General features: G+C 48.7%; 1 protein-coding gene across 2 annotated transcripts in view; it reads left to right on the top strand.

Annotated features, from left to right (window-relative positions):
* Window positions 1–22,409, top strand: part of LOC144509102 (ADP-ribosylation factor-binding protein GGA1-like) — a 41,563-nt gene extending 19,154 nt beyond the window's left edge. Inside the window, exons 10-16 of one of the 2 annotated variants that reach the window (XM_078237459.1) lie at window positions 945–1,100; window positions 4,487–4,560; window positions 7,031–7,251; window positions 10,006–10,340; window positions 11,306–11,475; window positions 13,874–13,984; window positions 16,976–22,409. In XM_078237459.1, coding sequence (XP_078093585.1) covers window positions 945–1,100; window positions 4,487–4,560; window positions 7,031–7,251; window positions 10,006–10,340; window positions 11,306–11,475; window positions 13,874–13,984; window positions 16,976–17,086 — 1,178 coding nt within the window. In that variant the 3' untranslated portion in view covers window positions 17,087–22,409. The remainder of the gene's footprint in view (window positions 1–944; window positions 1,101–4,486; window positions 4,561–7,030; window positions 7,252–10,005; window positions 10,341–11,305; window positions 11,476–13,873; window positions 13,985–16,975) is intronic. The other variant, XM_078237458.1, reaches the window with a different exon arrangement.
* Window positions 22,410–23,182: the final 773 nt, after the last annotated feature.

The raw sequence follows: 23,182 nt of genomic DNA, 5'->3' as shown, positions 1-23,182 counted from the left end.
AACCCACACCCCGGACTGCAGTGGTTCAAGAAGGCAGCTCATCACAGGATAAAAGCAAATTACTGCGGATGCTGGAATCTGAAACCAAAAGAGAAAACGCTGGAAAAGTCTCAGCAGGTCTAGCAGCATCTGTAAGGCGAGAAAAGAGCCGACGTTTCGAGTCCAGGCGACCCTTTGTCAAACCAGGGTCGTCTGGACTTGAAACGTCAGCTCTTTTCTCTCCTTGCAGATGCTGCCAGACCTGCTGAGATTTTTCCAGCATTTTCTCTTTTGGAGGCAGCTCATCACCACCGCCTCAAGGGATGTGTGCTGGCCTAGCCAGCGACACCCACGTCCCACAAACGAACTTTATAAAAAAAAAACTTCTTACATTTATGTAGCCCCAACAATTGAGAACCACTGTTTAGCTAAACTTACTCGCTGCAACTTCCAGCATTTGGGATGAGGTTTCCTTAAATTCCACAAGCATGGTACGTAGACAGCCTAGAATTAACCAATTAGTGGACACCACACAACGCAACAAACGAGAGTGAATCCAGTCAGGTAAATTCACCAATATGTGTTGCATCCCCAGGGAGCAGATGCGACAACAAGAGGGAATCGGTGCGGGCCTAGCTAGTGACACCCACACACCCCCCGAAACAATCTTAACAAGCCCAATCTCCACCTCATGCTCACTGTCAGCAAAGCTCCCACTGCGAGTGCAGTGATACTGAAATGATCCGTCTACATAAAGGGGTTATTTAGTATTTGCCGTGCCTCTCTGTCAGCAGTTAAACTGGGAGGAAGCATAATTTATCTTGTTTGTTTGAATCAATTTAAACCAATTAATAAATAAATTGCCGTTATGTGATTTGAGGGCAATGATTTTTAATATTAACACTCTTGAGAAGATTGCATGCCTTGTGATTTACATGCTATTATTATTTTTTTTTGTTATTTAGCCAGCAGTTCTGCTCTACTAGACCTGACTGGGTTGGACACTGGCTCAAACACTCCTTCCTACCCTGCCGCCCCTGCCAATCAGGCCTGGAATCCTGATCTAACACAGGATCTCAGCGGCTCTGTATCATTGTTAGATGACGAATTAATGTCATTAGGTGAGAATTCTTTTCACATTTGCTTCTCTCCAGACTTGACATTTCATTTTCCCACCTGCCCCCAACCTCCACCGTAGCAGAGAATCTTGTTGATGGCATCCCTGCAGTGCAGAAAGAGGCCATTCGGCCCATCAGGCCTGCACCAACAACAATCCCACCCAGGCCCTGTCCCCTACCAAAGTCCAAAGATGTGCAGGTTAGGTGGATTGGCCATGCTGAATTGCCCCTTAGTGTCCCAAGATGTGCAGGTTAACTGGATTGGGCATGCTAAATTGCCCCCTTCGTGTCAGGGGGACTAGCTAGGGTGAATGCATGGGGTTATGGGGATAGGGCCTGGGTGGGAGTGTTGTCGGTGCAGACTCGATGGGCCGAATGGCCGCCTCCTGCACTGTAAGGATTAGATGATTCTACCCTGCTAATCTCCCTGACACAAGGGGCCAATTTAGCACGACCATTCAACCTAAACCCTTGCATCTTTGGACAGTGGGAGGAAACCGGAACACCCGGAGGAAACCCACGCAGACACGGGGAGAACGTGCAACCTCCACACGCACAGTGACCCAAGGCTGGAATCGAACCCGGGTCTCTGGCGCTGTGAGGGCAGCGTTGCTAACCACCGTGCCGCCCACAAAACAAGCCCACCGAAGGTGGGGCTCGAACCCATGACCCTGAAATGAAGAGTCTTGTGCTCTACCGACTGAGCTAGCTGGGCCTATTCAGCTCATCGGCTGCAGAAACCAGAGTCCGTGTCTTTGTTACCTCTGGACTTTGACTATTTCAGTGGTCTCCTCACCGACCCCGCCATGACCTTTAGCTCATCCAAACCTCCACTGAGCCCCTGTACCCATCATCCCCCTCTGTTCACTGGCTTACTTAACTCCGGCCCAGCAACGCATCAATTTTCAAATTCTCTTCCTTATTTTCAAGTTCCTCACCCCACTGCTCTCTCTCACCTCGTTTAGCCCTGCAAACCTCCGAGCTCTGCAATCATAGAATCCCTACAATTCAGAAGGAGGTTGTTTGGCCCATCAAGTCTGTACCAACCACAATCCCGGCAGCACGATAGCACAGTGGTTAGCACTGCTGCTTCACAGCGCCAGGACCCAGGTTTGATTCCCGGCTTGGGTCACTGTCTGTGTAGAGTTTGCACATTCTCTGTGTCTACGTGGGTTTCCTCCGGGTGCTCCGGTTTCCTCCCACATTCCGAAAGACATGCTGGTTAGGGTGCATTGACCAGAACAGGCGCCGGAGTGTGGCGACTTGGGAAATTTCACAGTAACTTCATTGCACTGTTAATGTAAGCCTTACTTATGACTAATAAATAAACTTTTTATAAATCCTACCCAAGCCCTATTCCTGTAACCCCACACATTTACCCTGCTAATCACCCTGACACTAAAGGTCAATTTAGCACGGCCAAGCCACCTAAGCTGCACACCTTTGGACTGTGGGAGGAAACCAGAGCACCCGGAGGGAACCCACACAGACACGGGGGGAGAGTGCAAACTCCACACAGACAGTGACCCGAGGCCAGAATTGAACCCGGGTCCCTGGCGCTGTGAGATAGCAGTGCTAACCACTGCCACCGTGCCATCCAGCTCTTCCTCCAGCGCTGGCCTGATCCCTGCTTTTAGTAGTTCCGCTGTTGGTGGGCATGTTTTCAACTGCCTAGATCCTAAGTTATGAACAACAGGGGACTTAAGAGCAGGAGTAAACCCTTCGCCATTTTGAATCTGCTCCACCATTCAATTAAGATCATGGCTAATCTAATTGTGGGCTCAGTTTCTGCTTTCCCGTCTGCATCCACCACTTAATCCTGGACTCCCTTGTCAATCAAAAATCAATCTAACTCAGCCCCGAATATATTCGGTGAGCCGGCCTCCACTGCTATCGACTGTCCTAATATCTCCTTGTGTGGCTTGGTGTCGGATTTTATTTGATTCAGCGCTTGTAGAATGCCTTTTACTCGCTACAGGTGCTTTCTGAATGCAAGTTGTTTTTGCTTGTGCAGTGATTAGCTCTGGCTGAATTTTAGGGACTTTACGCGGTACAAGATATCATGCGTTGGTGCCCAAATAAATTGTGACTGTACTATTACAACTGAATCCCTTCTTTAGTTGAAATATGACCGGCATGGTGGCACAGTGGTTAGCGCTGCTGCCTCACAGCGCCAGGGACCCAGGTTTGATTCCTGGCCTCGGGTCACTGTCTTTGCGGGGTCTGCACGTTAGAATAGAATAGAAACCCTACAATACAGAAGGAGGCCATTCGGCCCATCGAATCTGTACCGACCGCAATCCCACTCCGGCCCTATTCCCATAACCCCCCACATTTACCCTGCTGGGGTCAATTTAGCATGGCCAATCAACCTAACCCACACGTCTTTGGAGTGTAGGAGGAAATCCATGCAGACACGGGGAGAACCTGCAGACTCCACACAGACAGTGACCCAAGCCGGGAATCGAACCCGGATCCCTGACGCTGTGAGGCAGCAGTGCTAACCACTGTGCCACCCCAATAGACCAATGAATTTAAAGTTAGTATTAGAGTCACAAGTAGTCTTACATTAACACTGTAATGAAGTTACAGTGAAAGTCCCCTAGTCGCCACACTCTGGCGCCTGTTCGGGTACACTGAGGGAGAATTTAGCATGGCCAATGCACCCTAACCAGCACGTCTTTCAGACTGTGGGAGGAAACCCACGCAGACATGAGGAGAACGTGCAGACTCCACACAGACAGTGACCCAAGCCGGGAATTGAACCTGGGTCTCTGATGCTGAGGCAGCAGTGTTAACCACGGTGCCACCCCAATAGACCAATGAGTTTGCAGTTTATATTAGTGTCACAAGTAGCCTTACATTAACACTGAAATTCCTGTGAAAATCCCCTCGTCGCCACACTCCGGCACCTGTTCGGGTACACTGAGGGAGAATTTAGCACGGCCAATGCACCCTAACCAGCACGTCTTTCAGACTGTGGGAGGAAACCCATGCAGATCCGGGGAGACCATGCAGACTCTGCACAGACAGTGACCCGAGCTGGGAATCGAACCCGGGTCCTTGGCGCTGAGAGGCAGCTGTGCAATTGTGCCGTCCATGTGAGATTGGGCCTTGTTGTAAGCAGGTGTTATTAGATACGGTTCTACGACTCGATGTAGTCTTTTGGAGTCCAGTTGATAAGACTCAGTTTATCCGATAAACGATGTGCGGTGGTAAATCACAGCATAGTTACACTGTTGGGTGGTCTGCTAGAGTGGCAGGAATAGCTTGCAGTTGTCAGGGAGATCGATGTGAATGATAAATCTGCAGGTTGCATTTCATCCCTCGCGTACCTGCTGTGCAAGAACCTTCTGTTCCAACTCTTTCCCCTCTTGCTGTCCCTGCAGGACTGAATGATCTAGTTCCCAATGCGGTACCTTCATCGCAATCTCTGGAATCAAGTAACTGGAACACGTTTCAGGTAAGGAAATACGGAACGTGGAATTTTTTAAAATTCATTTGTGGGACATGGGCGTCGCCGGCTGGGCCCAGCATTTATTGCCCATCCCTAGTTGCCCTTGGAGGGCAGTTGAGAGGCTAACCACATTGCTGTGGCTCTGGAGTCACATGTAGGCCAGACCAGGTAAGGACGGAAGATTTCCTTCCCTGAAGGACATTAGTGAGCCCATCGTTATTATTCCCTTGAGCTTCTGTAAGAGTTCATGTTTCCCATTGAACAAAGAAAATGACAACACAAGAACGGGCCCTTCGGCCCTCCAAACCTGTTCCCGACTGAGCTAAAACCCTTCTGGGGACCGTACCCCTCTATTCCCATCCCATGTGACTTATTTTATTAAAAAAAAGGAAGTGTCTTCAGAAAGAAGAAGAAAATGAATGAATTAATATTCACTCCGATGGATCATTTATTGACTGAACCAGGCTGATTCCGGGGATGGCGGGACTGATGTATGAGGAGAGATTGACTAGGTTAGGATTGTTTTCGCTGGAGTTCAGACTAATGAGGGAGGGGATCTCATAGAGACTTATAAAATTCTAACAGGACTAGACAGGGTAGATGCAGGGAGGATGTTCCTGATGGTGGGGGGAGTCCAGAACCAGGGGTCATAGTCTGAGGATACAGGGTAGACCATTTAGGACGGAGATGAGGAGACATTTCTTCACCCAAAAGAGTGGTGAGTCTGTGGAATTCATTACCACAGGAAGTAGTTGATGCCAAAACATTGAATGTATTCAAGAGGCGGCTGGATATAGCACTTGGGGCAAATGGGCTCAAAGGTTATGGGGAGAAAGCAGGATTAGGTTATTGAGTTGGATGATCAGCCATGATCGCAATGAATGGAGGAGCAGGCTCGAAGGGCCGAATGGCCTCCTCCTGCCCCTATCTTCTATGTTTCTATGCTATGTTGAGCCAAAGTCTGTAGGCCAGAGACTAGAAAGTGAACTGTACCAGCCATGTCAATACTGTGACTGGGAGAGCAAGTGTTTATCCTCTACACAAGCCTCCTCCCGCCCTACCTCAACTCATTTATCAGCTTAACCTTTCACTCGCTTCTCGCTTATGCACTTGGCTTCCTCTGAAATGCATCAATCGTTATCTAAGGTGCTCCGAGTTGTCCTTTCAGGATAAGGAGGTTTCTCTGGAATTGCTGATTGGATTTATGAATGACGTTTTAATATTTATGGCCCCTAGTTTTTGGCTCTCCCTCAAATAACAAGATCTACTTCATCAAATTCCTTCATAAATTTCATGGCCTCTATTCGGTCACGCCTCAGAATAGAATCATAGAATTCCTACAGTGCCGAATTAGGCCATTTGGCCCATCAAGTCTGCGCCAACCACAAACCGCCCAGGCCCTATCCTTGTAATCCCTTTTTTTATTAATTCATGGGACATGGGTGTCCCTGGCTGGCCAGGGACCCGGGTTCAATTCCCAGCCTCGGGTGACTGTGTGGAGTTTGCCTCGTGTCTGCATGGGTTTCCTCCGGGTGCTCCGGTTTCCGCCCACACTCCTAAGATGTGCAGGTTAGATGGATTGGCCAAGCTAAATTGCTCTTTGCTGTTCCCCCTGACACTAATGTTCTGGCAACCCTGGACTCCCTGAAAGAGCATCTTACCTAGGCCCACTCACAGCTCTATCGGTGTAACTCCATGTATTTACTCAGTTAATCCACCTAACCAGCACATTTTTGGACACCAAGAAGCAATTTAGCATTGCCAATCTCCCTAACCTACACATCTGTGGTAGCACTGCTACCTCACAGCACCAGGGACATGGGTTCGATTCCGGCCTTGGGTGACTCTGTATGGAGTTTGCACGTTCTCCCCGTGTCGGTTACTCCGGTTTCCTCCCACACTCCAAAGACGTGCTGGTTGGGTGGATTAGCCATGCTAAATTGCTTCTTCGTGTTCAAAGATGTGTAGGTTAGGTGGATTAGCGGGGTAAATACATGGGGTGACACCGATAGGGCCGTGAGTGGGCCTAGGTAAGATGCTGTTTCCGAGAGTCAGGGTTGTCGGAAGATTGCTGTTCCCCCTGACACTAAAGGGCAATTTAGCATGTCCAATCCATCTCACCTGCACATCTTAGGAGTATGGGAGGAAACCGGAGCACCCGGAGGAAACCCACGCAGACGTGAGGCAAACTCCACACAGACAGTCACCTGAGGCTGGGAGTTGAACCCGGGTCCCTGGTGCTGTAAAGCAGCAGTGCTAACCACTGTGCTGCTCACTCCTTGGGCTTCTCTTTCCTAGAGAAGGAAGCCGCTGTCTTTCCGCTCTATTCCTGGTCATCCTAACACCTCAGTTCTGTTCTGTAATTCTTGTCAGCCTTTTTGAATCACCTTCCATGCCTCCTATATCCATTGTTTGTTATATTCAATAGATGTGCACAATTTCCATATAAGAGCAGCTGTTGTTTTATTCTCCCTAGTCCTCGGAGTCTGACGATATGAGCGGTCCCCTGACCTCCGCCGAGTCCATCGCATTGTCTTCTGAGCTGTTGAAACCAGCGGCTTCGAGCGCCGGTCAGCAAAACCCTGCCCCTGCCTGCGTGCCTGCGTCTGCTGGGAAAAAAGCCTTGGATGACTTGGATATGTTGGGGAAAACCCTCCTTCAGCAGTCGTTGCCTCCAGGATCTCAGCAAGTCAAATGGTGAGAGACAGAAGGAGGTGGAACCAGAACGGCATTTTGAGCCAGCGTTGTCGCCATGTCCTATCTGGTTGTCATGATGTGGAGATGCCGGCGTTGGACGGGTGTAAACACAGTAAGAAGTCTAACAACACCAGGTTCAAGTCCAATAGGTTTATTTGGTAGCAAAAGCCACTCGCTTTCGGAACAGGCTGTTCCTTCGTCAGGTGAGTGGGAGTTCTGATCACAAACAGGGCACAAAGACACAAACTCAATTTACATGAATAATGATTGGAATGTGAGTCTTGACAGCTAATCAAGTCTGAAAGGTGCAGACAATGTGAGTGGAGGGAACATTAAGCACAGGTTAAAGAGATGTGTATTGTCTCCAGACAGGACAGCTAGTGAGATTTTGCATATCCCTCCACTCACATTGTCTGTACCTTTTAAGACTTGATTAGCTGTAAAGACTCACATTCCAATCATTATTCATGTAAATTGAGTTTGTGTCTTTGTGCCCTGTTTGTAATCAGAACTCCCACCCACCTGACGAAGGAACAGCCTGTTCCGAAAGCTAGTGGCTTTTGCTACCAAATAAACCTGTTGGACTTTAACCTGGTGTTGTTAGACTTCTATCTGGTTGTTGCCATGTCCTATCTGGTTGTCGCTCTGTCTTATCTGGTTGTGGGGAATGTAGTCCCATCCATTTATTCCCATCAGTAACAATTCTGCGCCATTGGGTTGCCAGCAATATTTTGCTGGGATTGTGTGCAGTGATACATTGACCATATTACAAATGTTGAAGCGGTTTTGGCTCTTGGTAGAATGAAATCCTGTTTTCTTGTGAGTGCAGTTTTGGTCTCAACATTTAGTTTAGTTAATTATTATTGTCACAACTAGGCTTTCATTAACACTGCAATGAAGTTACTGTGAAAATCCCCTAGTCACCACACTCCGGCGCCTGTTCGGGTACACTGAGGGAGGATTTAGCATGGCCAACGCACCTAACCAGCATGTCTTTCAGAATGTGGGAGGAAACCGGAGCACCCCCATGCAGACGTGGGGAGAACGTGCAGACTCTGCACAGTGAACCCAAGCCGGGAATCGAACCCGGGTCCCTGGCGCTGTGGGGCAGCAGTTTTAACCACTGTGCCACCGTGCCGCCCATTTGCAATGGTGGTTCACCAGACTAATCCCTGGGATGGTCTTAATGATAGAAACTGGGCCTGTATCCTCTCTATTTCGAAGAATGAGAACTGATCTCATTGTATTCTTACAGGGTGTGGTGGGATAGATGTGGTTAGGATGCTTCCCTTGCCTGCTGAGTCTTGAACCAGCGGGCACAGTCTCAGAACAAATGGGTAGGCAATTTAAGACTCAGATGATGGCACAGTAGTTAGCACTGTTGCCTCACAGCACCAGGGACGTGGGTTCAGTTCTGGCCTCGGGTCACTGTCTGTGTGGAGTTTGCATTCTCCCTGTGTCTGCATGGGTTTCCTCCGGGTGCTCCGGTTTCCTCTTGCACTCCAAAGATGCACAGGTTAGGTGGATTGGCCATGCTAAATTGCCCCTTAGTGTCCAAAGATGTGCAGGTTAGGTAGATTAGCCATGCTAAATTGTCCCTTAGTGTCCAAAGATGTGTAGGTTAGGTGGACTAGCGGGGTAAATTCATGGGGTTATGCCGATTAGGGTTGGGAGTAGACCTAGGTAAGATGTTTTTTCAGGGAGTTGGGGTAGACTCAGTGGGCTGAATGGCCTCCTTCTCCACTGTAGGGATTCTTCAAGGAGGAATCTCTTCACTCAAGGATGGAGAATCTTTGGAATTCTGTACCCCGGGGGGCTGTGGAAGCTCAGTCATTGAGTGTGGTCAAGATAGAAACAGAACATAGAACATTACAGCGCAGTACAGGCCCTTCGGCCCTCGATGTTGCGCCGACCCGTGAAACCAATCTAAAGCCCATCTAACCTACACTATTCCAATCTCATCCATATGTTTATCCAATAACCATTTGAATGCCCTTAATGTTGATGAGTCCACTACTGCTGCAGGCAGGGCATTCCACGCCCTTACTACTCTGAGTAAAGAACCTACCTCTAACATCTGTCCTATATCACCCCTCAATTGAAAGCTATGTCCCCTAGTGTTCGCCATCACCATCCGAGGAAAAAGGCTCTCACTATCCACCCTATCTAATCCTCTGATCATCTTGTATGCCTCTATTAAGTTACCTCTTAACCACCTTCTCGCTAACAAAAACAACCTCAAGCCCCTCAGCCTTTCCTCATACGATTTTCCCACCATACCAGGCAACATCCTGGTAAATCTCCTCTGCACCCTTTCCAACACTTCCACATCCTTCCTATAATGCAGCGACCAGAACTGGACGCAATACTCCAAGTGCGGCCGCACCCGAGTTTTGTACAGTTGCAGCATGACCTCCTGGCTCCGAAACTCAATCCCTCCACCAATAAAAGCTAACACACCCTACGCCTTCTTGACAACCCTATCAACCTGGACAGAGAGGTGGATGGATTATAGAATACTAATAGTCTCGAGGGATAGTGGGGGAGAGTTGGATGATCATCTATGATCCACTTGGATGGCAGAGCAGGCTCAATGAGCTGAATGGCCTGCTGCTCCTATTTCCTATGTTTCTACATGAAGTTCTCACAGTCAAGAGAAGATTGGAAGAAACCTAAAGTTAGGCACCATTTGGCCTGGGAAAGGAGAAGGTCTGCAGCCCTGATGTTTTCTCTTACCATGTATTTTCCTTGCAGGTCAGCCCCACAGCAAAGACAAACACTTCGCGATCTCCAGAACAAATCCAGCACCAACACTGCAGTTGCCTTGGGCACGTCGCCACTTTATCCCGCTTCAAACAAGAGCATTTCGCCGATCCTCGGCACAGCCCTTTCTTCAGGCCTTGCCCTTCAACCCGATCAGCCAGCCACATTTGCATGCAGTTCGTCCATCCCCCCGGCTTCTGCTGCCTCGTGCATAGGGCAACCTGGGACTCAGCACAGTGCACAAGGAGGCCTCAGAATCTCACCGATGCCTCCTCAGGAAATCTCCCTAACTAATGTTTTAGTACCTCTAGAATCGATTAAACCAAGTGAGTATCATGTTGTTTTTCACTTGCATGGAGAGCGCCAGGGACCCGGGTTCGATTCCAGCCTCGGATCACTGTCTGAGTGGAGTCTGCACATTCTCCCTGTGTCTGCATGGCTTTCCTCCGGGTGCTCCGGTTTCCTCTCTCTGTCCAAAGATGTGAAAGTTAGATGGATTGGCCATGCTAAATGTCTGGGATTTTGAGGATAGGGTAGGAGAGAGGGCCTGGGTAAGATGCTCTTTTGGAGAGTCCATGCAGACTTGATGGGCAGAATGGCCTCCTCTTGCACTGTAGGATTCTATGTTGCCAGCCAGGGCCAGCACTTGTAGCCCATCCCTAATTGCCTTTGAGAATGTGGTAGGATTGGGAGATGGCACCAGTTCTGGGCTGGGAATTAGTGTGTTTTTAATTAATTCATGGGACCCAGGCATCGCTGGCTGGGCCAGCATTTATTGCCCATCCCTAGTTGCCCTTGTTCAGAGGGCAGTCAACCACATTGCTGTGGCTGTGAAGTCACACGTTGGCCAGACCAAGTGAGGACGGCAGATTTCCTTCCCTAAAGGGACATTAGTGAACCAGATGGGTTTTTCTGACAATGGTTTCATGGTCATCAGTAGATTCTTAATTCAAAAGTTTTTTTTCAAATTCAAATTTCGCCATGGCGGGACTTGAACCCGGGTCCCCAGAACATTAGCTGAGTTTCTGGATTAATAGTCGAGCAATAATACCACTAGGCCACCGCCTCCCCTTATCCTGACCCAGGATAGATGGTGTGTGTTTAGCATGTACAACATTGGACAGCTGAATGGTACATGGGCAGCATGGTGTTGGATGGGGTGTGACAGTGGCTGGGTGGGTGGTACATGACATGCACACTGTAGTGTGTAATGATCAGTGCATTTCAAGTGACCTTTCTATATCTCTATCTCTCCCTCCGCCCTCTCTCTCTCTCCCTCTCTCCCACACAGGTAGCATCTTGCCAGTCACGGTCTATGATAAGAATAGTTTCCGGGTACTGTTTCATTTTGCGAAGGATCCTCCCCCAGGACAGGTGGATGTTCTGGTTGTTGTTACCTCCATGATCAGTACAGCACCACAACCAGTGAAAAATATAAGATTCCAAGCTGCTGTTCCCAAGGTACGAAGGATAGCAATATCCTCTTGTCATTGCACGTTGTTGAGTCGTTTTTAAAGACAAACACATTTACCCCTCGCTTTGAATGAACCAGCCAGCTCTGTTTAATTCCACGGTGCTCGATATTGTGGACGGTTCTGGTCGCCCGATTATAGAAAGGATATTGTTAAACTGGAAAGAGTGCAGAAAAGATTTACTAGGATGCTACCGGGGACTTGATGGCTTAAGTTATAAGGAGAGGCTGGATAGACTGGGATTTTTTTTCTCTGGAGCGTAGGAGGCTGAGGGGTGATCTTATAGAGGTTTATAAAATAATGAGGGGCATGGATCAGCTAAATAGTCGATATCTCTTCCCAAAGGTAGGGGAGTCTAAAACTAGAGGGCATAGGTTTAAGATGAGAGGGGAGAGATACAAAAGGGTCCAGAGGGGCAATTTTTTCACACCGGGTGGTGAGTGTCTGGAACGAACTGCCAGAGGGTAGCAGTAGAGGTGGGTACAATTTTTAAAAAGCATTTAGATAGTTACATGGGCGGCACAGTAGCACAGTGGTTAGCACTGCTGCTTCACAGCTCCAGGGATCTGGGTTCGATTCCCGGCTTGGGTCACTGTCTGTGTGGAGTTTGCACATTCTCCTCGTGTCTGCGTGGGTTTCCTCCGAGTGCTCCGGTTTCCTCCCACAGTCCAAAGATGTGCGGGTTAGGTTGATTGGCCATGCTAAAAAAAATTGCCCCTTAGTGTCCTGAGATGTGTAGGTTAGAGGGATTAGCGGGTAAATGTGTAGGGATATGGAGGTAGGGCCTGGGTGGGATTGTGGTCGGTGCAGACTCGATGGGCCGAATGGCCTGTTTCTGCACTGTAAGGTTTCTATGATTTCTAAGATGGGTATAGAGGGATATGGGCCAAATGTGGGCAATTGGGACTAGCCTAGGGGTTTAAAAAAAAGGGCGGCATGGACAAGTTGGGCTGAAGGGCCTGTTTCCATGCTGTAAGCCTCTATGACTCTGATACCTCTCCCAGTGCCTTGCGTCTTATCCCCGCGCAGTTGTTCTATTGTCGTTGGGCGTGGCAGCCACCTTTACCCAATCCTCATTTTCGAAACCAAAAGAAAAAACGCTGGAAAATCTCAGCAGGTCTGGCAGCATCTGTGAGGAGAGAAAGGAGCTGATGTTTCGAGTCCAGATGAACCCTTTGTCAAAGCTAAAAGGCAGAGAAAGTGGGAGATATTTATACCGCAGGAGGAGGGAATGAAAGATGAGTCATTGCCACAGAAACCAGGGGAAAGGCTGCTAATGGCAGCCCATCGAGAGACACTAAGAAATGGAAAGCAGGGAAGGTGGATGGGGGGGGGGGGGGGGAGAAGAGACATAAGGAAATGCTATCGGAGAGAAGAGCAGTATTTCAGGGTAGGCATTCCTGGAAGAGAAGTGGCAGTGAGTTAAACACTGGATGAAAGCAAATTTCTGCGGATGCTGGAATCTGAAACCAAAAGAGAAACCGCTGGAAAATCTCACCCTGCAGAAAGGGTTTTTACAACAATCACTTCAGTCTTAATTCTAGATTTGTTTTGTTGAGCATTTTTTCAAATTTCACCGTCTGTCATGGCAGGATTTGAATCCAGGTTCCCAGAGCAGTGTTACAATTCTCTGGCCCTTTTGAGCTGCTCCACCATTCGGTTGAGGCCCTTGAGTGCCCCAGAGGGGCAGAAGCCATGACTGCAAGCAATTAACTGTCTGATCGGGTTGTAAGATCCACTCGTGGCTTCCAGGGCTGGTGTGCATAAAGCCCCAGCCTTTATTTCAGTGTTCGTACTAATACTGCTGGCAGCACAATGCACGGTGGCACAGTGGTCAGCACTGCTGTCTCACAGCGCCAGGGACTCGGGTTCGATTCTGTCTGTGTGGAGTCTGCACGTTCACCCCGTGTCTGCGTGGGTTTCCTCCCTCACTCCTAAAAAGAGGCCAAAGATGTGCAGGTTAGGGGTATTGACCATGCTTAATTGCCCCTTGGTGTCCCAAGATGTGCGGGTTAGGGGGATCAACCGTGGTCAATTGTCCTTTGCTCAGATGAAAAATATAGACCCAAGCCTGAAGTGTACAATGGAACAAGTGTCCAAAGATGTGCAGGTTAGAACTGGCACTGACAAAGTGTCATCTAGACTCGAAACGTTGGCTCCATTCTCTCTCCACAGATGCTGTCAGACCAGCTGCGATTTTCCAGCTTTTTCTGGGTTTTTTTTTGTGTTTGATTCCAGCATCCACAGTATTTTGCTTTTATCTAATTTTAACGTTCTGTCCCCTTCCGCCGAGCTGTCCTTCTAGAGGAATTAGTTTCGCTCGCTCACTCTCTCTCTCTACCCTCCCAACTCCTTGCGGGAAATCTTTAATCAGCTTCCTTTTGCAGGTTATGAAGGTCAAGCTGCAACCTCCGTCGGGCACTGAGCTGCCAGCTTTTAATCCTATTCTTCCGCCTTCTGCAATCACACAGGTCCTGCTGCTAGCAAACCCACAGAAGGTGAGTGTGCTTCTACCACGTACCCACTAATTAACCAGCAGCCCGGGCAGGCGATTTGGCACAGCGAGAACTTATGCCCCTTCACTTATTCCCCATCGGTGTTTTTCGTCAAGCCTGCAAAGCGACTTGCGATGTTTTATTTTGCTAAAGGAGTTATAAATAAAAGGGCTGAATTTTACGTGTTCCCTCGGGACGTGTTTCACACGGTGGGTGGGGGGGACACCCTACCACCTTCCTACTCTCGCTCGCCCCCATAATACAAGGGATGAGTCAGCGCTGAATCCAGCTGCCCACCAACCATATTAAAATGACCATTTAAGGGTTGTCTAGGCTTGCCATCAGGCTGATTGAACCTAATAAGACGCTGCCCATGCCGTAATATGTTTGGTGTGGACAGCGTAACGGGAGCAGGAAGCCTCAAATGGTTTGGAGTTGGGGGGCGCAAGCTTTTAAGTGGTTGCCCTTTGTCGATCCGCTTCAATTTTTAAACCAACCTTCTTTCCAGTCCCTACCTACCCTCCCCCCTCCGGCCCAAGGCCCCGGACTCACAAGGATGTTACTGGGACTGGAAGGTTTGAATAATAATGAGGAGCTGGATAGGCTGGGACTTTTCCCTGGAGCGTAGGAGGGATGAAGTTTAAAGTTTTAAAGTTTATTTATCAGTGTCACAAGTAGGCTTACTTTAACACTGCAGTGAAGTTACTGTGAAAATCTCCTAGTTGCCACACTCTGGCACCTGTTCGGGTACACTGAGGGAGAATTTAGCTCGGCCAATGCACCTGTGCTGGGCGTGGCACAGTGGTCAGCGCTGCTGTCTCACGGCGCTAGGGACCCGGGTTCGATTCCCGGCTTGGGTCACTGTCTGTGCGGAGTTTGCACATTCTCCCCGTGTCTGTGTGGGTTTCCTCCCACAGTCTGAAAGACGTGCTGGTCAGATGCATTGGCCCGAATAGGCGCCGGACTGTGGTGAGTATGGGAATTTCACATTAACTTCATTGCAGTGTTAATGTAAGCCTTACTTTTGACTAATAAAATTAACTTTAACCTAACCAGCACGTCTTTCAGACTGTGGAAGGAAACCGGAGCACCCAGAGGAAACCCACGCAGGCACGGGGAGAACGTGCAGACTCCACACAGACAGTGACCCAAGCTGGAAATTGAACACGGGTCCCTGGCATTGAGGCAGCAGTGCTAACCACTGTGCCAACCTTGCTGCCCATAAGGAGTGACCTTATAGAGGTTTATAAAATCATGAGAGGCAGAGATAAGGTGAATAGCCTCCCCAGGGTAGGGGAGTCCAAAACTAGAAGGTAGAGGTTTAAGGTGAGAGGGGAAAGATTTAAAAGGGACCTGAAGAGCAACTTTTTCTCAGAGGGTGGTGTGTGTATGGAATGAGCTGCCAGAGGAGGTGGTAGAGGCGGGTACAACTACAACATTTAAAATGATATTTTAACAGGTACATGGATAGGAAAGGTTTGGAGGGAGGTGGGCCAAACGCAGACAAATGGGACTAGTTCCGTTTAGGAAACCTAGTCAGCATGGACGAGTTGGGCCGAAGGGCCTGTTTCCGTGCTGTATATCTCTGTGACTTGCATGCTCCGGGTATACCAGGATTGGCTGGCACTTCCGGAGGGCGGGGATTCCACCGCGGTGAGGGGGCCAAAGACCCACTGAGCCCTCGTTAAAAGAGCCCCCCACACACAGCACTCTATTGCTGTGGGACTGCTCAGCACGTTACCAAGTGTCTCCACCGTGGCGTGGTTTCCAGCGATGGGGAGGTTGTCGGTGTGCCATTCCATCCCACCCACCCCCCAAACCAATGCTCATTGTTCGTTGCACCTCTGTCCAATAACAATCTGATTTGATGTGTATGTATATAATCACAGGGTACTCAATAAGCACTCAATACGCAGCGACATCTTTTCAAATGTTTAAAAGGTGGAACTAAATGCCCTTTGAATGCATCTAATCAATTTAAGGGTGGCACAGTGGTTGGCACTGCCACCTCACAGCTTCCCGGGTTCGATTCCGGCCTCAGGCCACTATGTATGGAGACCGCACATTCTCCCCGTGTCTGCGTGGGTTTCCTCCGGCTGCTCCGGTTTCCTCCCACACTCCAAAGCTGTGCAGGTTAGGTGGATTGGCCGTGCTAAATTGCCCCTTAGTGTCCCAAGATGTGTAGGTTTGGTGGATTGGCCATGGTAAAAATGTGGGGTTGCAGGGATAGGGTTGGGGAGAGGGCCTGGTTAAGATACTCTGGCAGAGAGCAGGTGCAGGCTTGATGGGCTGAATGGCCTCTTTCTCAGCACTGTAGCGACTCCATGGTTTGGGAATGTTTATTCCACATATTGGATTTGGCATCCCTTCATCCATTGCTATTAATATTTTTATCAAATTATTTTGTTTGGCTTCATAATCAAGGACTTTCCTGTCTGTGTGAGGGAACTGAATTAACCAGCACAATTGAATATTCAACTTCATCACAGATTTTTTGTTTTGCAAGGTTTTATGTTCTTCCTTTCCGGGCTGCCAACACATCACCCGCAATTCCCGAGAGAAGATAGTTACCAATAAACCTAAGAGGCAATTTAGCACGGCCAATCCCAATAACCCGCACATCTTTGGACTGTGGGAGGAAACCGGAGCACCCGGAGGAAACCCACGCAGGCACAGGGAGAAGGTGCAGACTCCGCACAGACAGAGACCCGAGCCGGGAATCGAATCCGGGTCCCTGGCGCTGTGAGGCTGCAGTGCTAACCCACTGTGCCACCGATAGTGATAGAAACATAGAAAAACTACAGCACAAAAACAGGCCCTTCGGCCCCACAAGTTGTGCCGAACATATCCCTACCTTTTAGGCCTACCTATAACCCTCCATCCTGTTAAGTCCCAGATGTTGGAGGCAATTCATTTCTGTGGGTGGGGTGGAGGGAAGTTCTTGTTTATAAGCTGTGTAAGTGAAAGACTAAAGTGCAGCCTCGTTCCTTGCAGGAGAAAGTCCGGTTACGGTACAAGCTCACGTTCGCACTGGGCGAGCAAACCTTCAACGAGATGGGAGACATGGACCAGTTCCCACCTCCAGAATCATGGGGCGAACTCTAACAGGGACACACAAACACAGACACTACACAACACTGCTGCTCTTATTGTCCGGAGACCACCCAACGTTTTGCTAATGAGGTGAACAACAGGGGACTACAGTAATTAAAGTAAAATCCTGAAGCAGCCAATTTCTGATTTCTAAGGCAGATCTGACGGTGCGGCAGGCAGGTCTGGAGCGTGATCTTTCCCCCCCCCCCCAGTCCTCCCGTTGGGCAGGATGCTGTTATTAACCCCCTCCCCTCCCATTAGCTGGCAATGTCAGAATAGTCTCCCTCCCTCTGTGCGCGCACTGGTCTGATGTCGCAAAGACTCCATTGGCATTATTCAACGTGTGATAAAAACTGTTCCAAAAAAAAAAAACACTTGTTATCCTGCCTGGTTTGAAAGTCTCCTTTTTTCTGAGCTGACGGAGATTTAACTCTCTGTTCCCCTCTCCCCAAATTGAACCGATGTACGTTCTCTCAGCTGATGAGACCAGCATGCGGCCAAGCCACGCGGATCCGAAAGGCTCGATTCCTGCCCCTCTGCAGAGTTGGCCACTTATCAGCTAGCGTAGCAACACTACAGTTAGCCCATAGCGACTCAGGGCTCGCAAGAATCACATCGGACGGTGCTTCCATTTTGTAAGTTTTAACAGGTGATTCCTCCTGAGAAGTGTTTCCCTGGGCTGTTGGCTTTTGACTGTGACATTCCCTGCTGTCCTTGGCTTGTTTATGAAGGTTGACCACTTGGGACAAGGTGGGGAAGCTGTGTTGTAGGAACTATACCCTTGTGCTGAAGAAGGAAACGGTTGCGCTTGCTGCCGGCACCATGCAGGCGCAGTTGGTACTGTTTTACTCCATGGCGTCCTTGCGAGTGACGGAAGTATGAACAGCCCCGTGTTGGCACAAAGCCAACTGAATACATGCGCGTCTTACCAAACTGAAAGCTCTGCATTGTCATTTACCAATAGGAATATCCCATAGGTGCTGCCTCGCAGCCCCAGGGACGCAGGTTCGATTCCCGGCTTGGGGTCACTGTCTGTGTGGAGTTTGCACGTTCTCCCCGTGTCTGTGTGGGTTTCCTCCGGGTGCTCCGGTTTCCTCCCACAGTCCAAAGATGTGCGGGTTAGGTGGATTGGCCATGCTAAATTACCCCTAAATGTCAGGGGGACTCGCTAGAGTAAATGTATGGGGATAGGGCCTGGGTGGGATTGTGGTCGGTGCAGACTCGATGGGCCGAATGGCCTCCTTCTGCACTGTAGGGATTCTACGATTCTAATTACCCGGCATTGATAGCATAGGGGTGGGATGAAAATACATTCCTAAACTTGACACCGTTAACCTTCAGTCCCAGTAGAGTGCAGAGCCAATGATTCCTTTGAAATAAATGGACCATTTTAAAGTAAAATGAAGTTTATTTATTAGTGTCACAAGTAGGGCTTACATTAACACTGCAATGAAGTTATTCTGAAATTCCCCTAGTCGCCACACTCTGGCGCCTGTTCGGGTACACCGAGGGAGAATTTAGCACGGCCAATGCATCTAATCAGCGCATCTTTCAGACTGTGGGAGGAAACCGGAGGAAACCCACGCAGACACGAGAGGAGAACGAGCAGACTCCACACAGACAGCGGCCCAAGCCGGGAATCGAACCCAGATCCCCGGCGCTGAGAGGCAGCAGTGCTAATTTAACAGAACTGCTCAAAGGTTGCAAGCCCCCGGCGTGTGAAGTAAGAGAAGAAAGTTGCATTTTAAAGATTGCCGAGGTAGAGGTCACAGTCTGGTTCTTGCTGGCGCTGTCGTCCGCAAATGACACCATTGGTTCCTCTGCATGGACAGGCAAGTGTGCCTGCGTACTGGTGTCGACAGCTACCTTGTGTTTTAAACAATATAACCCACATAGCGAGATGTTGTTCTCTGATCTCTTACAGACGCAGGGTCAGGCCTCGAGGCATTATTTGCATTGAGAAAAACTTACTTGCAAAGTTTGGAAATACAGATCCAGCATGGTGAGCAGTAAGGTGTGCCGCTTAACGGGTCCAAGGATTTGTAGCCCAGGGTCTCTGTCCGATGCTCCCCAAGCCCGTGGCTTCCTCACTGGGAGTGTAACATAGTAGGTTTAACCACCTGATATCCAGCAATTTAATCTGGGTTCTGATCCCCAGCTCTCCGCAGGTGTTAGATGAGCTTGTTCTTGTGTAGTTTCTGCTCCTGAGCTGTGGGTGCCAGTTGTGGAACCAAGAGGTGGCGCATCAGACCTGGGAGGAGGAGGAGGGCCTGAAGGGAAGGGGGTGAGGACATCCACAGGAGAGACCAGTAAGGTGAACCCAGAATTAGGACTCGTGCCCTTCCAGGTTCTTCACTAAGGCAAGTAAAACTTCCAGAAACATCAAGGTGATCAGGAAGAGTCAACATGGTTTTGTGAAAGGAAAACCATGTTTAACCAACTTGCTGCAGCTCTTTGAAGGAGTGATATGCGCCGTGGGTAATGGGGAGCCAATAGACAGGCGTCTTTTGGATTTTCAAAAGACATTTGACAAGGTCCCATATCAGAAGTTACCGCGCAGAGTAGGAACCCCTGGCGTAGGGGGTAACTTATTGGCATGGTTAGAAGATTGGCTGGCTGACAGAAAATAGAGAGTATGCATAAATGGGCCTTTTTCCGATTTACCAGATGTGATGAGTAGAATCCTGCTGCGGTCTGTGCTGGGGCCTCCGCTTTCTACAATTTGTATCAATGACTTGGGTGAGGAGAATGAAGGCGTGGAAGCTAAATTTGCAAGATTGGTAGGAAAGTATGTTGCGAAGTGGACATAAGGAGGTTGCAATAAGTTGTGCAAAAAATTTGGCAGATGGGATGCAAGGTGGGAAAATATAAAGTTGTTTGCTTTGGCAGGAAGATTAAAAAAACAGAGTATTACTTAAATGGCAGAAGGACTGCAGAATTCTGAGGTGCAGAGGGATCTGGGTGTTCCAGTGCATGAGTGGAAAAAAAGTTAGAATGCAGGTACAGCACGCACTTGAGGCTAATGGGATGCGACCATCTATTCCGAGAGGAATTGAACATTAGAAGTAAGAATGTAATGCTTAAGTTATACAGGATAATGCTGAGACCACATCTCAAATAGTGTGTGCAGTTTTGGTTGCCTTACTTAAGGAAGGATGTAAGTGTGTTGGAGACAGTTCACTAGACAGTTTCCTAGATTGATACCTGGAATGAGTGGGTTGCCTAATGAGGAAAGGTTGAACAGACTTGGCTTGTTTCTACTGGAGTTAAAAAGAGGGAGGACATCTTGAGTGAAGTTTATAAGGATCCTGAATGGTCTTGCCAAAGTGGATGTGGAAAAGACGTGTCCTCTTGTGGGTGAATCCAGAACTATTTCAAAATTAGAGGTCACCCTTTTAGACCAGAGATGTGGAGGATTTTTTGTCCGACTCGTGTAACTTTGAAACTCTCTGCTTCAGAAGGCGGTGGAGCCAGGGCCACTGAATATTTTTAAGATTTAAAGTTTATTTATTAGTCACAAGTAAGGCTTACATTAACACTGCAATAAAGTTACTGTGAAATTTCCCTAGTCGCCACAGTCCGGCGCCTGTTCGGGTCAATGCACCCTAACCAGCACGTCTTTCAGACTGTGGGAGGAAACCGGAGCACCCGGAGGAAACCCATGTGGACACAGGGAGAACGGGTAAACTCCACGCAGTGTCCCAAGCCGAGAATCGAACCCAGATCCCTGGTGCTGTGAAGCAGCAGTGCTAACCACTGTGAGATGCTGGCGTTGGACTGGGGTGGGCACAGCAAGAAGTCTCTCAGCACCAGGTTAAAGTCCAACAGGTTTATTTGGAATCACGAGCCTTCGGCGCGCTGCCCCTTCATCAGGTGAGTGATACCTGATGAAGGAGCAACGCTCCGAAAACTGGTGATTCCAAATAAACCTGTTGGACTTTAAACTGGTGCTGTGAGACTTCTTGCTGAATATTTTTAAGGTGGAGGTAGATAGATTCTCGTTAGGTCAGGGAATCCTAGGTTATCGGGGGTAGATAGGAGTGTGGGATTAGAAACACAAACAGAGCAGCCATGAGCTTATTGAATGGTGGAGCATGCTTGAGGGGCTGAATGGCCTACATATCTTAATGTGTAGTGAGTTGCCTCCCCAGCGGAACTCTACTAAGGACCCGAAGAAACTTGACTATGGAGAAAATGCCATTCTGCACCTGCCTTGCAGATGAAGGGACTGATGTCTGTTTTAGGTGCCCACCTTTGAACAGAGGAACCCTAACCAATGTGGCATGCACATGCAGTCCCGACACACCAACGAGCATGTTTTGACTGTACCTTGAATCCTTGGCTATCCATTTGATACAATCCAATTCTGCGGTCATTGAGTCACTTGCGAGTGACCAGCCTGCGATATTTGTGAACTAGCTTCAACGGCAGCACGGTGCTTTGTGAGATGACTTCTGGATTATATTTGGTTTACTGTTGCCATTGTTCCTTTGATGCTGGGACCCTTTCTATACCATGGTCTTTTGTGTGTCTATCCAGTATGTCACGAGCTCTACCTCGCTGGGCAAAACCAGTGGAGGTGCACTGTAATAATCTGCGTGGAAGTGTTAGACAGATGGACGTGATGACTGAATGGTTTTTTTAAAAAAATTGTAGTTCAGTGATTTATCAGACCCCCTACCAGAAAAATACAACTGTTGCTTGTTGGCATGGATGAATTATGACCTGTCAACAGCCACTGATTTTTTTTTCCGGAGACTTTTTTTTCATTATTGTCCCTCGCCCGGTGATGGGAAGCTGGCAGGGCCATTTCCTGCTAAATCTTCTTTGATTGTATCCCTGGTATTTTTGGTGGGTTGGGAGGAGGAGGGTTGTTGCTGGAGACCTGAAATGATGGAAGGTCCATTGCCCCCATCCCTTCTCTGCCGCTGCCCCCACCCCCAACAGCTATCCGAACCCACAAAAAAGTGTAGGAGCACGAGCAGTCCCTCGAGAAAGTCTTTGCAATGAGCGTCAGCAGTGGAAGTCTCACATTGTTGAGTGAAACCGTTCATTGGTGGGGGCGGGGAGAGTGGGCTCTGTCTGCCCAGATTGGTGGTGGGGGGGGGGGCTTGTGTGATCTGCCTCAGAAAATGGAAATGTGTCTAGCCTGAGAACGGGTGCACTGTTTCCTTACTCTTAACACTGCTTACCTATTTGTTCCAATAAATATTCTTTGTCTTCCCTGCTGGGGATCTGTAGAAGCGATTTGTGTATATATTTATATGGCCTTTCAGAATTATGTACATTAGAGCAAAGATTTATTTATGGGAATTAAAGTTTTCTTTTCCTGGGATTGTGCGAGTCGCGTCATGTGCACTAGGGTCTACTTTCCTCGTGTGTATATCTTTTTCCAATAAATCGTTCAAGGTCAATCTTTCTTTTATTTGGCATTAGATTTAAAGGGGATCTTTTACAGAAAGTAAACAGTGGAAGAGACTTCTATCCTAAGTGTCTTGGGTGGACTTGAGCTCAGAGTTCTGGAAAGGAAGAAAGCATGTACAAGAAGGAGCACCGCTCTCTCTTCCGCTCTCCTCCCCTCGCCATCTTGAGGCTAAGAGTAGGAGGAGCTTCCCTCTGCAACTTCATCTCCGGCGCTGAAGTGTTTTTCTACGTCGCCAGTGGCTCATGAAGAGACGGGACTGGTGAAGGATGGAGCCCATGCTTTGTTCTGCTGCATCGAAAGGTCTCGGAGCACACAACAAGTCGAATTCTGGGTGTGGCCTTGTAGTGAAGCTTTACTGCATGTGGACCCTAAAGAGCGAGAGACGGTCGTGCGAGTCGTCTTCTAAAAGATGGGAGAAGAGTGTTGATTAGCTAGTGTACCACGGCTAGTCCCATTGCACTGTCAACATGAATTAGGCAAACTACTGCCAGGTGCAATAGGAAGAGCTCACGCTCATCACAATAGATTCCAATTCATTTTAATAGAATCCCTACAGTGCAGAAAGCGGCCGTTCAGTCCATCGATCCTGCACCGATCACAATCCCACCCAGGCATTATCCCCATAACCCCACATATTTACCCTACTAATCCCCCTGAAGGGCAATTTACAATGGCCAATCCAT

Source organism: Mustelus asterias, chromosome 21 (assembly GCF_964213995.1).
Source record: "Mustelus asterias chromosome 21, sMusAst1.hap1.1, whole genome shotgun sequence".
NCBI lineage: Eukaryota > Metazoa > Chordata > Chondrichthyes > Carcharhiniformes > Triakidae > Mustelus > Mustelus asterias.
This window is presented reverse-complemented; position numbering and strand designations above follow the sequence as displayed.